At 45.7% G+C, this 21,628-nt stretch overlaps 1 protein-coding gene across 2 annotated transcripts in view; it reads left to right on the top strand.

The window, feature by feature from the left end:
* The window catches only part of RECK (reversion inducing cysteine rich protein with kazal motifs), an 861,635-nt gene that overhangs the window by 590,797 nt on the left and 249,210 nt on the right, over positions 1 to 21,628 (top strand). The window contains exons 12-13 of one of the 2 annotated variants that reach the window (XM_040353423.1): positions 1,955 to 2,091; positions 13,146 to 13,286. In XM_040353423.1, coding sequence (XP_040209357.1) covers positions 1,955 to 2,091; positions 13,146 to 13,286 — 278 coding nt within the window. The remainder of the gene's footprint in view (positions 1 to 1,954; positions 2,092 to 13,145; positions 13,287 to 21,628) is intronic. The other variant, XM_040353422.1, reaches the window with a different exon arrangement.

Below are 21,628 nucleotides of genomic sequence, written 5' to 3'. Positions count from 1 at the left end.
TCCCCCAAAAAGACTTGCAGCTGTAATTGCAGTGAAAGGTGGCTCTACAAAGTATTGACTCAGGGGGGGCTGAATACAAATGCATGCCACATTTTTCACATATTTATTTGTAAAAAAAAAAATTAAAACCATTTATCGTTTTCCTTTCACTTCACAATTATGTGCCACTTTGTGTTGGTCTATCGCATAAAATCCCAATAAATGACATTTTTGGTTGTAACATGACAAAATTTGGAAAATTGTAATACTTTTTCAAGAAACTGTATGTATCATGTTGATGGACTCACTCGGAAATTGTTTTGCTACACGTTTCCATGTTTTGTTATATTATTTGTGATAATTGAATGGGAAGGGCACATAGCAGTGGCGCCTGGTGCTCAATTGCAGCCTCACTGTGCCCATCAAGCATGGTCGCCACTGTGCCATCAAACGCAGCCACTGTGCCATTAATTGTCTCCACTGTGCCATCAATTGTCGCCACTGTGCCATCAAACGTAGCCGCTGTGCCATCAATTGTCACCACTGTGCCATCAAATGCAGCCACTGTGCCATCAAACGCAGCCATTGTACCATGAAACGCAGCCACTGTGCCATCAATTGTCGCCACTGTGCCATTAATTGTTGCTACTGTGCCATCAAACGCAGCCACTGTGCCATCAATTGTTGCCAGTATGCCATCAATTTCCGCCAGTTTGCCCCCTCAAATACTGCCAGTTTGCCCTATAAAATGCCGCCAGCTTGCTTAGTAAAATGCCGCCAGTTTGCCCCGTAAAATGCCGCCAGATTGCCAAAAATACCGCCAGTTTGCCCCCCCCCCCCCGCCCGGCACTTACTTTTCTTGAGTCAGCCATCCTCCTCCACGCTCCCTTGATGTCTTCTCCCGCCCTCGATGTCGCTTCAACCAATCAGGTGACTGGTAACCAGACCCGGTGAACCTGATCGGCTGAGACGGGTGTCAGTGTTAACCAGGGAACGCACAGCCCACAGACTGTAATCGGGAAGCCTATCAGAGCCGCTGGCTCTGAAAGACACTTCCAAAACACACCCACCGCTGTTAATCAGATGGCTGGCGATCAACAGGGGGCCAGCCACCTGAATAGTGGTCAGCAGCGGCGACAATAGATAGATTCATGCAATGCATGAATCTATGTATTGAGTGACGGGTGCAGGGGAGAGGGGGCGGCGCTCCTGCGCCCACTGTGGACGCACCGCCACTGGCACATAGTCACTTTCAAATTAATAATTTGCGTCCCATATTCAGACTTACTGTGTAGCTGCTCTTGTATTTGGATTGGTATACACATTCACTTTTCGATTTTGGATGTGGTGTGGTCACATATTTTTTAGCCACGATTTATTATGGTGGATAAGTGCAGGATTTCTGTTTATTAATAATTTTAAGCTGTATTATATTGACTAGATATTTTAGTAGTGCCATTTAACCATAACGAATGACAAGAGTGTGTGTTATCTGACAGGGTTCTAAGATTTTCCATGTTTAATGAAACAAGTTCAATGAAAGCTGCATAATATTCAAGAGAATGCTATGAGAGACAGTTTTTGTAAATTTGGTTTCTATGACAGCTTTAACCTTGTTGAACAATGGTCCTGGCCAGAGCAATAGGTGTTTGTGATCCAATATAGTAATATACATTGGAAAGTGCTGCTGGAAGGCAGTCTTGGCAAGGGTAGGAGAATTCAGGCGACATTAGAAAAGCTAGAAGGCAACACAGGGTAGTAGGAGTGTGCAGCATTATTACTATGTAGCCTAGCATACGATTGTGTTGTGTATTTTGAGTGTTTTTTAATGTGTGAACTAGAGGAAACATAATTTTTACGTCTTGTTACATAAAAAAAAATCAAACTATACTGAGTATGTAATCTTATGTATACTATATGTACTGATGTGTCTGGTACAGTATATTGTCTTATTATGCATATTTCATCCAAAAAGAGCAGATTGTGTGGAAATACTAAAAAAGTGTGGAGATCACAGCAAATTTCCTGAAGGCCACACTGCTGAAAGCATATGTGAAATGCTGTCTTCCACTGATGACACAGAGGACTGTATTCCTTTGGAAACGTATCTTCGTAAGTACCAGTCTATATTCTTGTATTAACACTGAAACGTATCCTTCATAATCAATGTAATATATAAAGCTGTGTGTGATTTGGTGCAGCAATAATAAGTAAGGAAACATATAAAGTAAAAACTAGGAGAAAATATAAAATTCGTCCTAACACTTTTAAAGTTCAAAATTTGAATTTATATTTTTACTGTCTCGGTCTGCTTCTAAATGCAAATGAATGAATGCAGATATCCTTTTTCCTTGTTCTTGTGCCTGAATGTAGGAAACTTTCAGTTTGCATAGCTGTGCTCCACTAAAGACATTTCAAATTATGTCTGATCCAGTAATTTCTTTACTGGAATATAAATGAACATAGGTGTGCGCAGGGGGTGTGCCAGATGTGTCTGGGCACACCCTAATCACTGTGTGAGGTGCCGATTTCCCCTATTGTCTGGGCTTCCCCCTCATGTTGTACCCCCCCCCCCCCCGCAGTGTTGCTGGCTTCCCCCCTTTTCTCTTCCCCTGGCTGCTGGGGGGGATGTTTCAGAATGGAGAGTGGGGGAAGGGGCTAGTAAATATGTAATTTACTGGTCTCTTGCTTTTATAAATGAACACACACTCACTGTGTTCATTCATAACTGAAGCATGGTAAACTGTTTACTATGCTTCAGTTTTTGAATGAACAGGAAGCCGCTCAGCACAGAGCACTTCCCATTAATTTACTGTCCAGTGCAGCTGAGGCTGCAGAGAAAGGTGTGGGTGTTTGAGCTGCGGTGTGCACACCCTAATGCAATAGGCTGTGCACACCTATGTAAATGAATGTAATACAGTAACTGGAAGAATGTATTTTGCATATCTCTACACAGCATTTCCTTTATTCATATTTTCTTCAACTTCTTAATATAACTTTTGTTTTACAAAAGCCCGAAACTGAAGTACAGGGAAAATGCTTTAGTAGGAGCAATTCTTCACTGATGTATGTATCAGTGAACACAATAAACACAGCTAGGCTCAGTGGATGATCTCTGGAAAGCAGATCAATAAAAGTAAACAGTTGTGTTTATTTTTATTGACCTGCTTTCCAGAGATCATCCACTGAACCTAGCGGTGTTCATGTACCCAAGCAGGATGCACTATCTAGCACAGTGGTTCTCAACCTGGGGTCGGGACCCCCTTGGGGGTCGAATGACAATTTGCCAGGGGTCACCGACTCCTGGGCTGTTTCTGAAGCCCACATCGCTCTCCCTGCCTCTTTGCGGCCGCCCAGCTGGGCTGTTCCTGGAGCCCGCGGCCACCCACTCAGCCTCTTCGCAGCCACCCATTTAGTTCATGACATGGCTGGGGGGCAGAGACTAGAGGTCAGCTGACTGGTGAGAAATGTGAAGTGGGAGGGGCTGGAGGAGACCCTATCTCCCGATTTCGGCATATGTGTCACTGCTACGAGACACCACAAAGTCAGAGACACAGTGAGTAACACTACCTGTGATTGGAGTTGCCATTAAAAGTCCCAACTACAGTTCTAAGATCAGCAGATGACCTTGATCAAGAGCACCTAATTTGGCTGATCAGAACTCCCCCCAACATTGCCACTCATACCAACTCCCCACCAGCACTACCACTCACTCCATTCCCCCCACCAAGGAGTAGGAGAAGGAATAAAAATAAAGAAAACATGGAAGGGAGAGGAAAAGAGGGGGAGGAACAAAGAAAAAGGGAGAGAAAGAATAAGAGAAAGCCGACTAGAGAGGGGGATGGGGAAAAAAAACAAGAAATTAGGATAGAGAGGGATAAAAGGGAAATAAATGAGAACGAAGAGAAAGAGCGGTAAAACCTAAAATGTACCACAAGGGGTTTTAATACTGTACAAGTGGCAGGGACTCAGGGAGCGCTAAATGTCCGTGGGTTAGGGGCGCAAATTACTTGTTTTGCCTTGGGTGCTGACAACTTACACTACGAAAATAATTTTACCGTTAGGGGTCCCCACAACTTGGGAAATTTTATCAAGGGGTCACAGCACTAGGAAGGTTGAGAACCACTGATCTAGCAAGTGTTCTTTGCTGGCAAGGGAGATAGACACAGTTCACCATAATTGTCAGCTTCTGAATCAGGCCCTCTGACTGGAAAAAGTGATTTAATTACAAACATTTAACCTGGCCAAGGCTGGCCATCAGAGGCGGCTGGCAAACAACCACCTCCCCACCCCCCTGGCACTTACCCCATCTGGGTTGTGTGCAGTGGGTGGGTATACAGGCTTCTATGGGTGGCGGGCAGCAAGCTACTACAGGCAACAGACAGCGGCTCCTGTGTCCTAATTCCCTTCTTCTGCATCACGGCAGCTTCTGCCGTGTGGCTCCCCCCTCCTCCTCCATAGAATCGCCTGTCCTTTCAGCCAATCAGGTGATGGGTTTCAAGCACAACACAAGCATGGTTTAGAAAGTCTAGGGATAGCAGGCTTCATCAAATTAAATTTTTTATGTAAGTCTGTAAACTTTGGGGCAGATCCTCGTACAATTGCATGGGCGCAGCGTATGTGAGATACGCTACGCCGCTGTAACTTACTTTTTTAATCTTTGAATCCACAAAGAATTTGCGCCGTAAGTTACGGCGGCATAGTGTATGTCGCGTAGTGTAACGGCGCGCAATTCTAATTTGCATACTCGACGCGGAATACGACGGGAACGCCACCCAGCGGACGCCGAAGAATTGCATCTAAGATCCGAAGGCGTACGAAGACGTACGCCTGTCGGATCTAACCCAGATGCCGTTGTATCTTGTTTTGAGGATTCAAAACAAAGATACGACGCGGGAAATTTGAAAGTACGCCGGCGTATCACTAGATACGCCGGCGTACTCTCTTTGTGGATCTGCCCCTTTAACTTTAAGAGACTATTTCAATTAACTATTTTTTTTAAAATAGTATGCTTATTAACATCAGTAAGTGATTTATAGAATTTTTTAAGGGTGCTGGGATAATCACGCTGTTTGTAATACTAAATGTATTTGCAATAAAAAAAAAAAACCTGTATGTTTATTATAAAGATAACCAGGATCCAAGAGTAAAACAAAGATGTTAACTTAGATAAAGGTAGTCCTCAGGATACAAAGAAGATAGGCTCTGTAGGTTTTCTTAAGTTGAATTTGTGTGTAAGTTGGAACAGGTACATTTTCTAAGTGTGACAGCCACACAACAAATTTTTACGTTTTTGGATAGCATAGGGAAGGGTTAACATTCCTGTAACATTTGTTTTGCTCTCTGTGCCCCTGCTCATTGGATTAAAAAAAAAAAAAAAGGGTTGTTGTGGAAAGAAGAATTGGTTATAAAGCTTCAGTGGAGACACCGTTTTCCCATGATAACTCTTGGGCCGGGTTTACACTGGTACTACAAATGCTCCTACATTGGGAGCTCATGTCGCATGACGTGTGAAAATCAATGTTTCCCTAACTGGTCTGATACAAGTCAGTCCGACTTTGAAAATGCTCCCTGCACTACCTTTATTTTTGGCACTTTTTTTTAGGTGAATGGGTAGGGGTACAATGTACCCGATACTCATTCACATAGGGTGGGGGGGCCGGGATCTGGGGGCCTCTTTGTTAAAGTACAAAATAAAAAATTGCGCTTGTCAAATGGGATGGTCAATAAAATAAATGAACATTTATCATAGACAAAAAATGTGGGAAGGCAGCAGTTCTGGTGCAGGAGCACAAAGATATAGGAACAAGACAAAAGGGGTTAGAACTGCGCCTTGTTAAAGGGGGCTTCCAGATTCCAATAAGCCCGCCACCTGCAGAGCCCAACCACCAACGGCCAGGGTTGTCGGGAAGAGACCCTTGTCCCCTGCGTGCTCGGATAAGGGCCTGGTATGGCTTTTGGTGGACGTGGGGGCTTCCCCTTAAAATCCATGCCAGACTCGAGAGCTTTTTTTTTTTTTTTGGTGTGAAGTTTGCCCTAAAGATTCATACCAGGCACAATATGCCTGGTGTTGTTGGGATCAAAGTCGGCTCCCCGTTCAATGAAGTTGTCGCAGGGCAAAGTCGGATCACAGTGGCATGACTGTTGTGTCATACCAGTGTGAACCCGGCTTTACAGGAGTGAAAATTTATTTCTCTCACTTCCTGTTGTCTTCCTCTGAGTCGTATGTAAGTCAGATGTATGTAAGTAGTGGACTGCCTGTATTATGGAGTAAAAATGGTCTGTGCATGACACTTAATCCTCCCCAGGAGCTGGTTTAACCACCTCAATACCACCTCATAGAACGTCCTGGACTTTAGGGGGGGGATATCTAAATGATGCCTGCAGCTACAGGCATCATTCAGATATCCTTCTTTTCAGCCGGCAATTCTGCGCACCATAAGAATGATCATAGCGGCAGTTCAACTGCTATAGGCGACGGGAGGGGGCCCGGAGAACGAATAAGCTGGCGCCGGATGACAAGGATAGACTGTGACCGTCTGAGGCCCGGGCGCAACGTTATAATGTCACGTCCGGGTACCGGAAGTAAACAAAGCCGTGATCGTGGCTGTCAGCATGAGATCGGGAAAAAAAATTACAATCTCATGCTTTGCAGCCTGGAGGAGAGATGTGGGGTCTTATTGACCCAGTCAATGACCCAGTTAAAACTGACACACTGGATGAAACTTGCACATATTGCATGAGCAACACATACTCATACATACATAATGTAAGCATTCCTAATATATTTCTCCCTTTGTGGATACTTTAGCAAAGCTTTCCTATGAATATCGTAATGGCATGTTGATGTGAATCCAACATGTTTTTAAATATACACAAAAAAGGGAGCGACAGACTTTGGGACTGAAGAGATTAACATGTTTATTCTTTGACATGATTTTTTTTGTTCAATAAAGTTTTTATTGAGTAAAAGATATATATGAGAACATACAATGTAAAAGAACATAAATAAAATAGAAAATAACAGAAAATAATAACAATAATAATAATGGTACTAATACTGGCGATCAAGGCGACTCAACAGTAAGCACCAATAAAGACATGGAAATATACTGACGAGAAGGACATTCAAGATCACTAAGGAGAACAGCATAACGGAACAAAATCAGCTCCCGCATCCTCCTGTGCCGCTCAACAGCAAACAAACCAAAGCCTTGATTCGCTCGACACACAGACGTGATATTGATAACCTTTAGACCATAAATAAAAATTTAAATGAGAGTAAAAAATAGGAAAGAAAAGTAGAGAGGAGATTAAGGGAGGAGAAGAGAAAGAAGAAAGAAAAAGGAAGGGGGAGGGGGGGGGGGTAAGGGAAATTCCTCTGCCCCTGTCCGCCACCTCAAACTAGAGAAACCCCCAAGGCACAACATCGCATCAAATTGACAGTTAGGCACAAAGTTTCATACAGGTTGAGACATAATGTCAGCATATGCTGACTTATACTTAAAGGCGAACCAACCGGACCATATTTTCCGTGACAAATCGGATTTGTTCCTAAGAGAATACGTGAGATCCTCCATATGATAAATATGATCAACCGCTTCCAACCACCGTCTGTTTCCAAAATCGAGGGATAAGGGACATTGCTGCGTTCAGCAGATGTGGAGTTAGTGATTTTTGATATGATCCGATTGGCTCGACTGTACAATGTAGCAATATCACCCAGGGGTCATTCGGAGTTTCAAAACCTTGTATTTCCTTCATCCAGTGTAAAATAGTTAACCAAAATGGGCGAATGAGCGGACAGTACCACCATATGTGTGCATGGGAAGCATTCTCACCACAACCCCGCCAGCAGAGCGGGGGTGTCAGGGGACAATCTTGTGTAGCACCGCTGGAGTATAATGCCACCTAGTTAACAGTTTATAATTAACTTCTGCATATCTAGATGAAATAGAGGACGTATGTGCAAGCAGCAAAACAGTGTCTCTTTGGGATGGTGAGAGTTCCTTTTGAAGATCCTTCTCCCACCTGAGCAGAAAGGCTGGGGTCCCAGAGGCAGAAAGGGAGTATAAAGCTTTATAAAAATAGGAGAGGGGCCTCTCTACCAGTCGGTCCTCGGCAAATGCAGATTCCACCAACGTTAGGGTTGTGCCATCTCTGAGGGGCTGTGGTAGAGAGCGTACAAAAGCCGCCAATTGACGGTATTTCCAGGACACCATAGGCGAAACTACAGAAGACCCTACAATACTAAGAGGGGCAAAGCCTGATGAAGAAACAACATGATGGAGGAGCGTTGCGGAACCTAAGGACCAGGTCCGAGGTTGCGGTTGTGCATTTCCAGGAGGGAAATAGTTATGACCAGACAGCGGCATCAGGGGAGAGTTGTATGGCCAACCATGAGTCCTGCACATCGAATCCCACACCATCAGAGTGGAATGCGTCAGGGGGGATGCCGTAGCGGTCAAAGACCTAAACTTCTGAGGGATCCACATTTGAGTATAAGGGTCTGTACCACACAAATCTATTTCCAACGACACCCATAGCTTAGACTCCTTATGGTACCTCCAGTCCGAGATCCTGGTCAGGATCACAGCCTGGAAATATCGTTTAACATCTGGCAAAGCCAGCCCCCCCTCCCTCTTGGGCCTAACTAGTAGGTCCCTTGCAAGCCTGGGCCGCCTCCTGTTCCACACATATTTGCAAAATAGGGACCTTAATAGCGTGAAGTATCCCACAGGAATTCTATACGGGATCATCTGAAACAAAAATAGCAATCTGGGCAGAATATTCATTTTCAACACACTAATCCTCCCCAACCAGGAGTGTGCTAATTGCGACCACCTTTGCAAATCGGACCTAATCGCGTTCAGTGGGGGGATAAAATGTGTGCAAAATAGAGAGGCGGGGTTGGCGGTGAGAAAAATGCCTAAGTATTTCATCGAATGGGCCTGCCAGCTAAAGGGGAAGGATGCTTTCAAATGAGGCACAATACGAGGGGGAACTGTTAGGTTCAGTATCTCTGATTTGGACAGATTGATCTTAAAATTAGAGACTGCACTAAAGGAGTCGAAAGCAGCCATTAGATTTGGAAGGGTTGTAATAGGTTGTTGCACATAAAACAGAATGTCGTCCGCATTGGCAGCGTATTTGTGCTCAGTATTACCCACCATAATTCCCCGGATATTCGGATTGCGCCTAATTGAAGACAAAAAGGGTTCAAGTGAGAGGGCAAATAAGATGGGCGAAAGGGGACAACCCTGGTGGGGGTTCCATTATATAGTGTAAAGGGTTCACTTAACGTTCCATTTATACGTAACTGGGCAGTAGGGGAGTCATACAAGGCTGAGATATGAGAAAGGAGAGAGGGGCCCACGCCAAGATGGGAAAGCGTGGCCATTAGGAACTCCCAGTCCACCCTAGCGAACGCTTTTTCCGCGTCCGTAGAAAGCAGAAGGGTGGGCTGGGAGGTCCGCCGAACATGGGTTATTAAGGACAGGGTGCAGAGAGAATTATCTCGCGCCTCCCTGCCGGGGATAAATTCCATCTGGTCTCCAGAGACCCATCGGGAGACGAGAGGGAGAAGCCTGTTGGCAATTACTTTAGCATAGAGTTTAGCATCCAGATTCAATAAAGAAATGGGGCGGTAACTACCGCAGATACATGGGTCCTTACCAGGCTTAGGGAGGATAGTAATGTGGGCATGAAGTGTTTCAGGTCGAAAAGATCCGTCCCCCGAGATCGCGTTGGCTTAGTTAGTCAAACGCGGAAGCAGAAGATCTGCAAAAGCCCTATAGTAAGCTACCGTAAAGCCATCAGGGCCAGGCGCCTTACCATTGGCCATAGCCTTCAGTGCAACCCGCATCTCGGAGACGGAAAAATCGCCATCTAAGGTAGCTAATGCGTCTGCAGGGAGTGCCGGCAAACCGGCCTGAGCCAGATAATCGAGAATGAGCTGCGCCCTAACATCCCTATCCTCCAGATCCTGCCGGTCACGGTACAGAGATTGATAGAACGAACAAAATTCTTTGGCTATGGCCGAAGTTTCGTATACCAGAGAGTCATTGGAGGATTTAATTTTGGCGATGAACGTAGCAGACTTCTTTTGTTGCAACGAGCGCGCCAACAGCCGACCAGGCTTGTTGCCCCACTCATGCAAACCCTGGGCAAAAACATGGTACCGCTGTTTCTGCTCCAAATGAAAGAGGTCTCTCAGCTCCTCTCTCTTCCGAACCAGAACCTGGAAAACCGACAGCCCAGCCTTGTGGCGGCGCTCCAGGTCTTCAATCTCCCTTAGTAATTGCATTTGCTGATGGGTGGGCTCCCTCTTTTTCCTAGCTCCCATTTCCATAAATTTACCCCAGATGTAGGCCTTAGGGGCCTCCCAAAGCGTTCCTGGCATCACCTCTGGTCCCGCATTTTCCGCAAAATATTGAGCCAGTGTATCCCCGACCGTCTTTTTATCAATGTCCTCAAGGATTAAATTATCATTAAGCTTCCAATTGGTGCTTTTAACCGGCACAGAAGAGACTGTCAGCGAAAGGGAAATCGGAGCATGATCCGAGATAGGGGAAAACTCAATGCCCGAAGTGGTGGGGAGGGATAGGTGGTGATGGTCTATAAGGAAATAATCAATTCTCGAGTAGGATGTATGCAAGTGAGAAAAATGTGTGTAGTCTTTCACTCACCGGGTGCATAATCCTCCACACATCCATCAATTGGGCCTCATGCAGACATTTGCGCAAAAATGCTAGGCGCCTCCATGCAATACAAGAGGTCCCTAATGATGTTCCAACGGGACATTGAAGTCCCCCGCCAGAAGAATGCAACCACAAGCAAAGTCGGTCAATTTTCTAAGGGTATTGGAAATAAAAGAAACCTGGCCACGATTAGGAGCATAAATGGTCGCGATCGTACAAGGCATACTACCTATGCTACCCTTCAGGAACAGGAAGCGGCCCATAGGATCACTCACCATGGCGTCTAACACAAAAGAGGAACCCCTGCGGAAACCCAATGGCTACCCCCTGAACATCAGATAGGCTATAATACCACAGAGGATATTGAGGGGAGAAAAGTTTCACTGAGGTGGTGTGCGTAAGATGAGTCTCCTGCAGGAGAACAATGTCCCCCTTCAGGCGAGCCAGTTCCCTGTACAATTGATGTCTCTTACCAGGGGTATGCAGTCTTCGTACATTAAATGAAAGCAAATTCACCGTAGCCATGGGGTTCGATAAATAAGACTTCTCAGGACAGACCAGAGGCAGAGGAAGGCCCCACAGAGGACAATGAGGAGGGGTAGAAAAAAAGGGGAGAATAAAGAGATAAAAAAAAAAAGATTAAATAAAGAAAAACACATAGCATCAATTTGTCAAGACAAAATAACCCACATAGGGAAAGAACATGCGCACGCATAAATCTGCCGTGCGATGAAGGGTCACACACGCGGCCCGGCCCTCCCACGCAAACCACCCCCGAAGAGGCGGCAGCACGAGAAGACAGGGCGGCGCCGGACCCCAATGGAGGGAGACGCTGGGACACAAGCATCAGGCAGCGAACGCGCCAAAATTACTGCCCATCCGCCCCAGCATATTAAAGTCCCGGCAGCCTAGTACTGCAAAAAGAGCCCTCTACTGCGAATCTGCAGGCATTAATTTACCAGGCCGCAACAGAGAAGGGGACACCAGCAAGAAGGTCTCACCAGGGGCATAGGGCAAAAAAAATGGGAAGAAAAAATAAATACAAAAAACAGAAAAAAGCGTGGTCGAGGAATGAAAAGGAAACAAAAATAAGACCACATCACCACAAATCAGCCCAAAGAGGGAGAGGCCCCCGGGGTGGCTGAGCGACGATTCCTGCGGCCAACTTTCTGCCATTGCGGATCTGTAGAGCCCGGCAGAGTAGGGATAGTATCTTGCCAGCCAGGGAGCTCGGGGGGAGAGATGTCAACTTCAGCGCAGAATTTATCCAGGTCCTCCGGGAACCGCAGAACGGCCGTTCTGCCATCTCTGTTGGCGATAAGAGCAGCAGGGAAGCCCCAGCGGTAGGTAATGGACGCCTCTCGGAGCTTCTCTGTCAAAGGCCGCAGGGCCCTGCGGAGATCTAGAGTCTCTTTAGCCAGGTCAGGGAAGAAGGACAGGGTAGCTCCATCAAAGTCCAGAGAGGCAGTTTCGCGGGCCTTCCGCATGATACGCTCCTTCTCCTCGAAGTAGTGGACTCGGCAAATAACATCCCTGGGAGTATCCGTAGGCAAAGCACGGGGACGCAGGGCCCTATGGACCCTATCCATCTTAAGCGGATTATCCGCCGCCAGGCCCAAGAGACCGTTGAAGATACCGCGAACCGAGGGAAGGAGGTCATCATCACCCGTCGCTTCTGGGAGGCCTCTAATGCGTATGTTATTCCTCCTGTTTCTATTCTCCTGGTCCTCTATTTTGTAAAGAGCCATTCTGTGGGCAATAGCAAGGCCCCGAGTGGAAGCCTGCAGGGACCTGATGGCTGTAGCGTGACGATCAAGCCGGAGCTCAGTCTCCTCCACACGACCCAGTACCTGCGAGAGATCCGCCCTTACCGCGGAAAGTTCTTTCTTTATGGTCCTCTCCAGGCCCTGGAATAGAGAAGCCAGCTCAGTTCTGGTAGGCAGGTCGTCCACACGAACCTCCGAGCGGCGGGAAGGGCTATCGTCACCGTCTGAGCAAGCCGATGAGGCAGGAGAATGGTGCCTCGGGTCCGACTTGCGGCGGGAGGCGGAGCCTGCAGCGGTGTTCGTGCCTCGTGGAGAGCGGTCTAGTCCATCTGGATCCTCGCCCTCGCCCGTTTCTGCGGCCAAAAACCTCTTAATGGAGCCCGATTGTGGCCCAGCCTTAGGGAGAGACTTGCCCGTCCTCTTTCGCATGGCTATTGCGGAGATGCGGCGGTTTTAGGAGTGCAAAAGAAGCTAATAGTTGTGTCGGCGCCGGAGCTCGAGGCAAACGCGTCCTCACAGCAGCATGTCCAGACCACATTCTTTGACATGATGACATGATATCTCAAAGACACAAATAGAAAAATTCCACTCCCCTGCATTGTTGAGAATATACTTTTATCATAATCTGCACATTTACTTATACAAATAATAAAATAATTGTGCTTTGTTAACTTAGATCTTTTTTATTTTTCTGTCATAGGATCAAGTTCACTGGATAATGAGGTAGAGGATGTTACACATCCATGCAACCCAAACCCGTGTCCAATGAATCATTTGTGTGAGGTGAACAGAAAAGAATGTATTCCTGGAGAACCATGCCTTCCATATTCCTGTGCTCAAGGTAATTTTTTGTTTTCATTATAGAAAGACCTCAAAGTTGCCAAGACACCAGTTCACACATAGGTCTAAAGATACCTTTTAGAAGTTTAACTTTACAGGTTTTGGGCCAGATCCGCCGCGTAAGTTCTACGATGCCCTGGCGTATCTTTGTTTTGTATTCACAAAACAAGATACGCCAGAATGTGGTCAAGATCCGACTGACGTAGGTCTTAGTACGTCGTCGGATCTTAGGTGCATATTTACGTTGGCCGCTAGGTGGCGCTTTCATTGATTTCCGCATAGAGTATGCAAATTAGCTAGATACGCCGATTCTCAAACGTACGTCCGCCCGGCGCATTTTTTTACGTCGTTTACGTAAGGCTTTTTTTTCGGCGTAACGTTACCCCTGCTCTATGAGGCGTACGCAATGTTAAGTATGGACGTCGGGCCAGCGTCAAATTTTTTACGTTTTACGTCGTTTGCGTAAAACGTTCGCGAATAGGGCTTTGCATAAATTACGTTCACGTCGTCTAGGCATTGAGCGGGCGTAATTTAATTTGAAAATTCAACGTGAATTTATGCACGCATGCGCCGTTCGAAAAAAGGGTAATTTACGTGGGGTGATGCTTAGTTTGCATAAAACACGCCCCCCTGTTCCTCATTTGATTTAGGCGCGCTTACGCCGGCACATTTACGCTACGCCGCCGTAGCTTTGTGAATACAGCACTTGCCTCTCAAAGTTTCGGCGGCGTAGCGTAACTACGATACGCTACGCCTGCATAAATTTACGCCTATCTACGTGGATCTGGCCCGAGGTAGAATAAAGTTTGGTGAAAAGGAGAATTGCAGATTCAGGCCTAAGAACGACGTAAACAATCCTGCTTCCAATGATACTTTAAGCTTTGTCGCCACTCCAGTCGGAGCGGGTGTAGTGTCCCTGGACAGGCCTCTCACACCGACCTGGCAGCCAGGGTATCAATCAGAACCTTGAGAAGGAACAAGTCTCTGCCACAGACTTGGGTGAAAAATGGAAATTGGAGTGGACACAGGCCCCTTACTAGAGTAAGGGGCCTGTGTCCACTCCAATTTCCATTTCCAGGAACACAGAATGAATCCTTCTCAATAATGTAATTGCCTGAATCTCCCTCAGGTAGCTTTCTTGCTTTTGGGTCACCGACTGACAAGTTGCAACATCCGACTTCTCAGTGTCCGGCAACCCCGATCCCCGATGGATTGTCTAGACCCTGTTGGATCACCTGCCTCCGGCTCACCTCAGACTGACTCCCCACCAAATAGCACAACTTGCTTGGGATCTTCCTCACAGAAATTGGAGACCCAGTCGATCACTGGGGCCCCTTCACAGCTTCAGTTGCTCCGGGCCAACATGTCCCAGAACTGGAAACACAGCGTAGCACGTGCGCCCCGGCCTGGTAGGCCATATCGCCAGGCCCGTGATGTGCGCACACCCTGAAGTTGGATGCCGCACCCGGAACCAGAACAGAACAGCCCACAAAATGGCGTCTGCCCAAGAAGTACCCTCCCCCAGCATGCCCCGCGAGGGGAAAAAAAACTCCGATTGGCTGTTGACAGGAAGGTGCTCTGGCCTGGACTCCACTGCCGCCACCTGCCGCCCTGGGGTGGAAAAGCACCCCAGGAACACAGAATGAACCGACAGTACAACCCAGCCAGAACAGGCCCAATTTGTACAAATCACCTGGATGAGAGCTAACCAACTCTCTCATCCCCCTCTAAATTTGAAATAGCACCTGGACTGAAAGTACACAGGCGCTACACATATTTTTGTCATTCCTGATGGTCCCCATAAAGGGGAACCTGCTCTAATGTTTCTCAGTGGTCCAGACAGGTCATAATAAAAACTTATGGTCTTAAAGTAATAATAAACCTATTAACAAAAATGTGTTATTTTGCAAAGAGTTTAGTACAAACGCCCCTGCTATTATTTTTAAAAATAATACACTACCATAAAAAATAAATAAAAAACCCTGAAAGCGCAGCTATTACTTAAAAGTGCAATCACAACACTGTTATCAATAAATGTATACCTACTAACAGTGAAACGCTCCTTAATATGAATACAATTCTTTAATTCGTCCAATTAGATTGTAAAAAAAAAAAGTATGAACAGTCCTGTAACGGTCACCACCGTTTACGATCTTCCATTCCATCGCCCCACAACAGCTTATCCGACAGTCCGACAAGCCAGCAGACACGATCCATAAGAATTCCCTCAGAAAGACGAGACATACGCTCTGTGTTCTGAGTCAAATGAATGAACCAATCCTTTAATGGTTAGCTCTCTTATATACAGTACAGTAATCAAATGAACAAAGACACACTTCACCCACACATCACACAATGGGGCTTCAATCACATTCTTTTAAATAATGACATTCAGAGGAGTTATTGTCGGAGACGGAACATCTGGGGGATAATTAAGTGATTCACCTGCATAATACACATTCCTATGTCAAATGTTTTGGCACCGGTCTGACATAATTAACATGACCTAATTACTACAGTTGACAAGTACATTCCACATCTTATACTTTTCACACCAAACAGTGTTATTAGCATGCATACTGAGAGGTCTTAGGAGCCAGGCTGAATTAACACCTAAAAGCTAGACATCTGACCTTTACAGACTTAATTAGCATCTCACAATGGAATGTCTAGGAGCAGATGCAATTAACACCTCAAAAGCATGTGTCCCCCCACTGAATGAAAACACTCCATTTGGAGTCAGACTTTAACAACTTGTAATATTCCAAGATATCCTGCAAAACAGGAATTATCATTTATCAGTCACCCTATGCCCAAAAGCGGGAACAGGGTGACCCTAGACCCAAGAGTCATTAGTGACGCTGGCACAGGAGTAGGGCATCCTTCAAAAGGATGGGGGGCCTTTTGAAGGATGGGGGGCATCCTTCAAAAGTCTCTGGGTGTCACGGGTCATTCCGTTGCAAGTCCCATATATCATCCAATTAGATTGTAAGTGTCCAGAAGAAATGTGAAAACAATCCCATATATCATCCAATTAGTTGTACTGTATGTAAAAGAACTGAAGAACAGTCCCATACAGTATATTATCCAATTAGATTATAAGTGTAAAAAAAAAAAAATACCACCCCAGTTCATATGTCACAAGTAAAAGTAAATCTTGTACAGTAACAGAAATCTTCCACCATGGAAGCCCAGTGCGCAGTCGGGTGTCTCTTCACCTAATGTGGTAGACCCCTTAAAGTAATCAAGGTGGTCAAAAGCAAGATATATGCAAAGAAGATCCAATAGTGTAGTATTACCAGTGACTTTTTACTAAAAGAATAACACTCACAATGAACAGAGACACATACAAATGTCTATTCACAGCATGCAAATACACAGTGTAGATCTGTCAGTTTAGCAAGATGGCACCTGGCCCCTCCCAGCATGATGTCGTCACACAAGTCACAATGAACAGATTGCTATACTAAAGCTAAGGTGGGACTTTAAATGAGGCAAAACCTAGTTTATTTGTCACACAAGTCACGCCTGCCTCCTATTATATTGTGGCTTACCAATTCTTAGATGTGGTGACTGCATTAATTTTCTAGGTTTTCATTTTTAGGCTTTTTCCTTTCTTTTCACCTGATGATCCGGCAAACAAGTCTGGTATTTTTCACACCAGACACACCAGACTGACACACCAGACACACCAGACTATTTTTTACACCAGACACACCAGACTATAACAGACCAAGCTGTCCAGCAAAAGTATAAGTTATAGGGTTAAGACCAAACCATTTAATACTAAAAGGAATGTTTACAATGGCCAGCTATTATTCATTTATGAAAAGCCTTTACCCCAAAAGGTAGAAAAAACTGTTGCTCTAACTTATTAAAAGTGATAGTCTGAGTTAGATTGTATTTAATTTATTTTTCATTAGTCAAGTCCATCCAACACTGACTGTGGTGATGGGGGAATAGAGAAGTTTTTTCTTTTCTTCCATCCATAGTGGAAGGAAAGAAAATAGAGTCATCTATGGGCTGCTTAAGCATTTAAACCAATTTCAATCCCCTTTGAAAGCATTGACATACATGACATAAGATCCTGCAGTGGAAAACAATTTAAGGTGCTATTTTTACAAGTTTATTGCATCAATTGTGTAAAACACCTCAACTGAAAACGATCTACACCCAAATGCCCTTATGCAGCTGAGAACAGAGGGAATGTGAAGTATAAGAGAGGGGAAAAAAACTGAAAATTTATTTCTAAATACTTACCGTAATTTTCCTTTCCTGATAGACTCCATGGCAGACTACGTGTGGGTTAACCCCGCCTCCTCTCCAATGCTATAGGACCCCATACCTATAAGTTTAAGCTCACCACGCTGTACTGTGTTCCGTTTCTAGCCGACTCTTAGTCCAATTCTTATATTCATACTCATGGGTGGGAACTCCGTCTGCCATGGAGTCCGGAAAGAATGTCAAAAGGATTCCTGACAACCAAGAGCACTAATCTCGGAAACTCTCTAGGCCGAAGTGATGACGATCAAAAGCCAATTTACAATCAAATCATTGATCGAGATTGAAGTACATTCCGTGTTGTTGAGAGTAGTTAGCAAGACAAAGACAAGAGGCAAATTTCCTTTGGGAAACCTTGGTTTCATTGGGACTGAGTCTCGTTACCCCACAAAAACTGCTGGAATAGCGAATGAACGGCCCATGATGTTCCGGAGAAGGCCAACAAAGCGGAGACTTAAACCCTAAGGAAAGTGATGGATAAAGATAGATCTAGGCCGGACTGAAGGAAGCTGAGAATATCTGATTTTCCGCAGAGGAAGAGAATTCACAAACTTGGCCCATATTTGCTACCGATCTTATTTGAGCTAGGATCTTCTTGAACTCGTAAAGAAGGAAGATACACCTAAAGCACACCCGAGAGAAATCTAGCCTCTCATTCTCAAGAACCAGACCCTCAGTTGCAGAATAGCCGGACACGGGTGCAGGATTGCCCCTTGAGAAAAAAGAGATCCGGCCTGAGGGAGAGAGGCAACGGATCCCAGAAGCCCCCTGGGTCAGGAGGGGAAAACATGACCTGCTCGGCCAGTAAGACGCTATCGCCACCATTTCAACTGCCTCCGCTTGGGGTCTCTGTAAGAGCTTGAGGATTCTCGGAAGTTCAGGGAGGGCATATGCCCTGTGAAGTTAGAATGACCTGTCAAGGCGTCCACCCCGGAGGCTTGGCTACAACGTCTGAGTGTAATACTACCTGATTTTAAAGTTAAAGGGAAAAGCCAATAGATGAACTTCGGGATTGTCTCCCAGAGATAAGATCCATTGGAACGGCTGTGCCAGATATGACTGCTTGTTGTAGTCCAACTATTTGCGGGTTAGGAAGCCGGCTTGAAGATTCTGAGCCCCTGGAATAAAGATTGCTGAAATATTGATCAAAAACTTTTGAGCCCAAAACATAAAGAGCTTGACTTCTTGGAGTACGGAGGGGCTCCGGGCGCCCCCTTGCTTTTTCACATGGAACCCGCTGTGGTGTTATCCATTTTCACTAACACCCATTTCTCTTTCAGGAGGTGAGAGAAGAACAGAAGGTCACACCATGTTGCCCGAAGTTCCAGGATATTCGAACCCAGATTGTAGAGACGGGTGTCCCACTTGCCTCGTGCCTAATCCGACTCGCAGTGGGCCCCCAGTCGGTATTGCTGTCATCGGACGTGACTGTTAACCAATGAACGGGAACAAGAGAAACGGCATGTAAGCATATTCTTGTGCTGAAGCCAAAAGAAAAAGGCTGTTCCTTATTGATGTAGTTACATGAACCATTTAATTGATGACTCCTGAACTCTATTGCTGAAGAAGTCCTATTTAAACAGGACATAGCCTCTACATCGCCCAACTGACCATGGGGCCACAGCGACCATTGTGCCGTCAATTTTTTGGGCACTGCGAGGCCTCCAGGTGTGAGGAGCCTAATGCCCGGGAGAATCTCCCTTTGATGACCGGGATTTTCTCCTCTGGAAGCTCCTAGATATACCAGACGCTATACTGGTTCTAGATTACTCTTCTCCAGGATTAGGAGCCACCCGAATTCAGTCAGAGTAGAGGTGACCTGTTCCCTGCAAGCTAGCAACTGCTATCTGTCCTGGAATAAAAACAGGAGATCGACAAGGTAGTGAGTGGTACAGATGAACCCCTCAGGTTCTGATAAGGGCCACCACAGACAGAAAGGTCTTGAAAAGACTTGTGCTGAAGTTGTCTGTCCAAACGGGAGGCATGTGAATTGTAGGTGTTCCTGTCCTGACCTGGAACCTGAAGTATTTGCAGAATCCTTCTGACACTGGTATCTGAAAATAAGCATCCTTTAAAACGATCGAGGTTAACCAATCGCCTGGTTGCCCGATTTTCCAAATGGTAGAAAGGATCTCCATTTTGAATTTTCATGATTTATGAACTTGATTAAGAAGATTAGATCTATTACCAGGCACCAAGAGCCGATTTCCTTTTGGACTAGGAAGAAAGGGGAGTAAATGACCTGGAATTCTTTGTTTTTCGGGCCGGGAACCACTACCCCTAGAACTATCAGCGAATATATGTAGGATTGTAGCGCTTATTTCTATACCTCTGACCGTGGTAGCAGAAAATAAATTGATCTGTAGGGAGGAACACTAGTAAAGGATCATGTGTGACCTGTGGAGACCGTCTTGATCGCCCAGTGGTCTGAGAATGAGGCTGCCCATACGCCCGAAATCTTGCACAGGCCCGTAGGAGCGCGCTTCCCTTGAGCGCTCTGTACTGCATCTTCGATGTGGCTTTCTCTGAGTAAACCAGGCTTTCATAGCCTTAGGCGTAACCGCAAGGGCTAGAGCCTGCTTCCAAGCCATTCCGGGCCGATCCATATAATTTTCTGAGGCCTTTGAACTATCTCCTTTTAAGACCATCCTTGAAGGATACTGTATCCTCTAGCGGCAATATGACCCGTTTGGCTAGTCGCATCAGAGCTGCATTGACAAGGGGAACATTCTCCAGATATTTTACTTCATCTTTTGAAGGGGTATTCAGCATAAACTTCTTGTTTTCCTTGCTCCAATCCTCAAAGATGTCTTTCAAAAATTATCTTTGCTTTTCTGGGGAAGCAGCAATAGCCTCTAACATAGGGACTCTTTAAACTGCTTTAACTAGTGGGGAGACTAAGGTGGTCGGAGCCCTCTAGTGAAGTCATCTCCCTCCATCTCACTATACGAGGAATCAGGGGAGGCATCCAAGGGCTGGGAATGGCCGGAATCCTCCTGGGCCTCTTCAGCCAAGGAGCCAGATAAGGTGGTGGACTGGCTCTGTGTGTATGATGTGCCTAGTTCCTTTGTGAACCATTGCACCACACATTTGGCAAGAGACTCTAAATGTTGTCGTCTCTTCTGGGCATAGCTGTGATTACACAAGAATTTGCCCGTCAGAACTCCGCTGTCCTGTCGGCGGTAGCGGTGGCTGAAGGAGGAATGTGAACGTCTCCATTGTTTGAAAGGAGGAATGTGAACATCTCCATTGTTTGAAAGGAGGAATGTGAACATCTCCATTGTTTGAAAGGAGGAATGTGAACATCTCCATTGTTTGAAAGGAGGGATTTGAACATATCTATTGTTTGAAAGGAGGGATTTGAACATCTCCATTGTTTGAAAGGAGGAATGTGAACATCTCCATTGTTTGAAAGGAGATATGTGAACATCTCCATTGTTTGAAAGGAGATATGTGAACATCTCCATTGTTTGAAAGGAGACATGTGAACATCTCCATTGTTTGAAAGGAGACATGTGAACATCTCCATTGTTTGAAAGGAGACATGTGAACATCTCCATTGTTTGAAAGGAGACATGTGAACATCTCCATTGTTTGAAAGGAGGAATGTGAACATCTCCATTGTTTGAAAAGAGGAATGTGAACCTCTCCTTTTGTCTGACGGAGGAATGTGAACCTCTCCTTTGTCTGACGGAGGAATGTGAACCTCTCCTTTGTCTGACGGAAGAATGTGAACCTCTTCTTTGTCTGACAGAGGAATGTGATGCGGCCTGGCAAGGACTTATTTACTCGGTCTAATCTAGCCTGGCTGTAAAGAAGACAGTACTAAGGAGGGGGGGGGGAACTAGGATAGCAATAGTGCCTCCCAATGAATAAAACATTGTGCATACCATCCCCCCGCCCTTCATCTGCACAACCTTGTGCGAGAGGGCTGGCCACACAAGGGCGGAGACCTGTCCATGGTTCCCAGAACAACCGACCATAGACAACAACACCAGAGGAAACAAACACCACTTGGGCTAGGAGCATAAGTATCCTGGACAATAACATATACAGCCCCTA

This window comes from Rana temporaria, chromosome 5 (genome assembly GCF_905171775.1).
Source record: "Rana temporaria chromosome 5, aRanTem1.1, whole genome shotgun sequence".
In the NCBI taxonomy this organism is placed as follows: domain Eukaryota; kingdom Metazoa; phylum Chordata; class Amphibia; order Anura; family Ranidae; genus Rana; species Rana temporaria.
The sequence above is the reverse complement of the archived record's forward strand: the minus strand, read 5'-3'. Positions and strand labels throughout refer to the sequence as shown.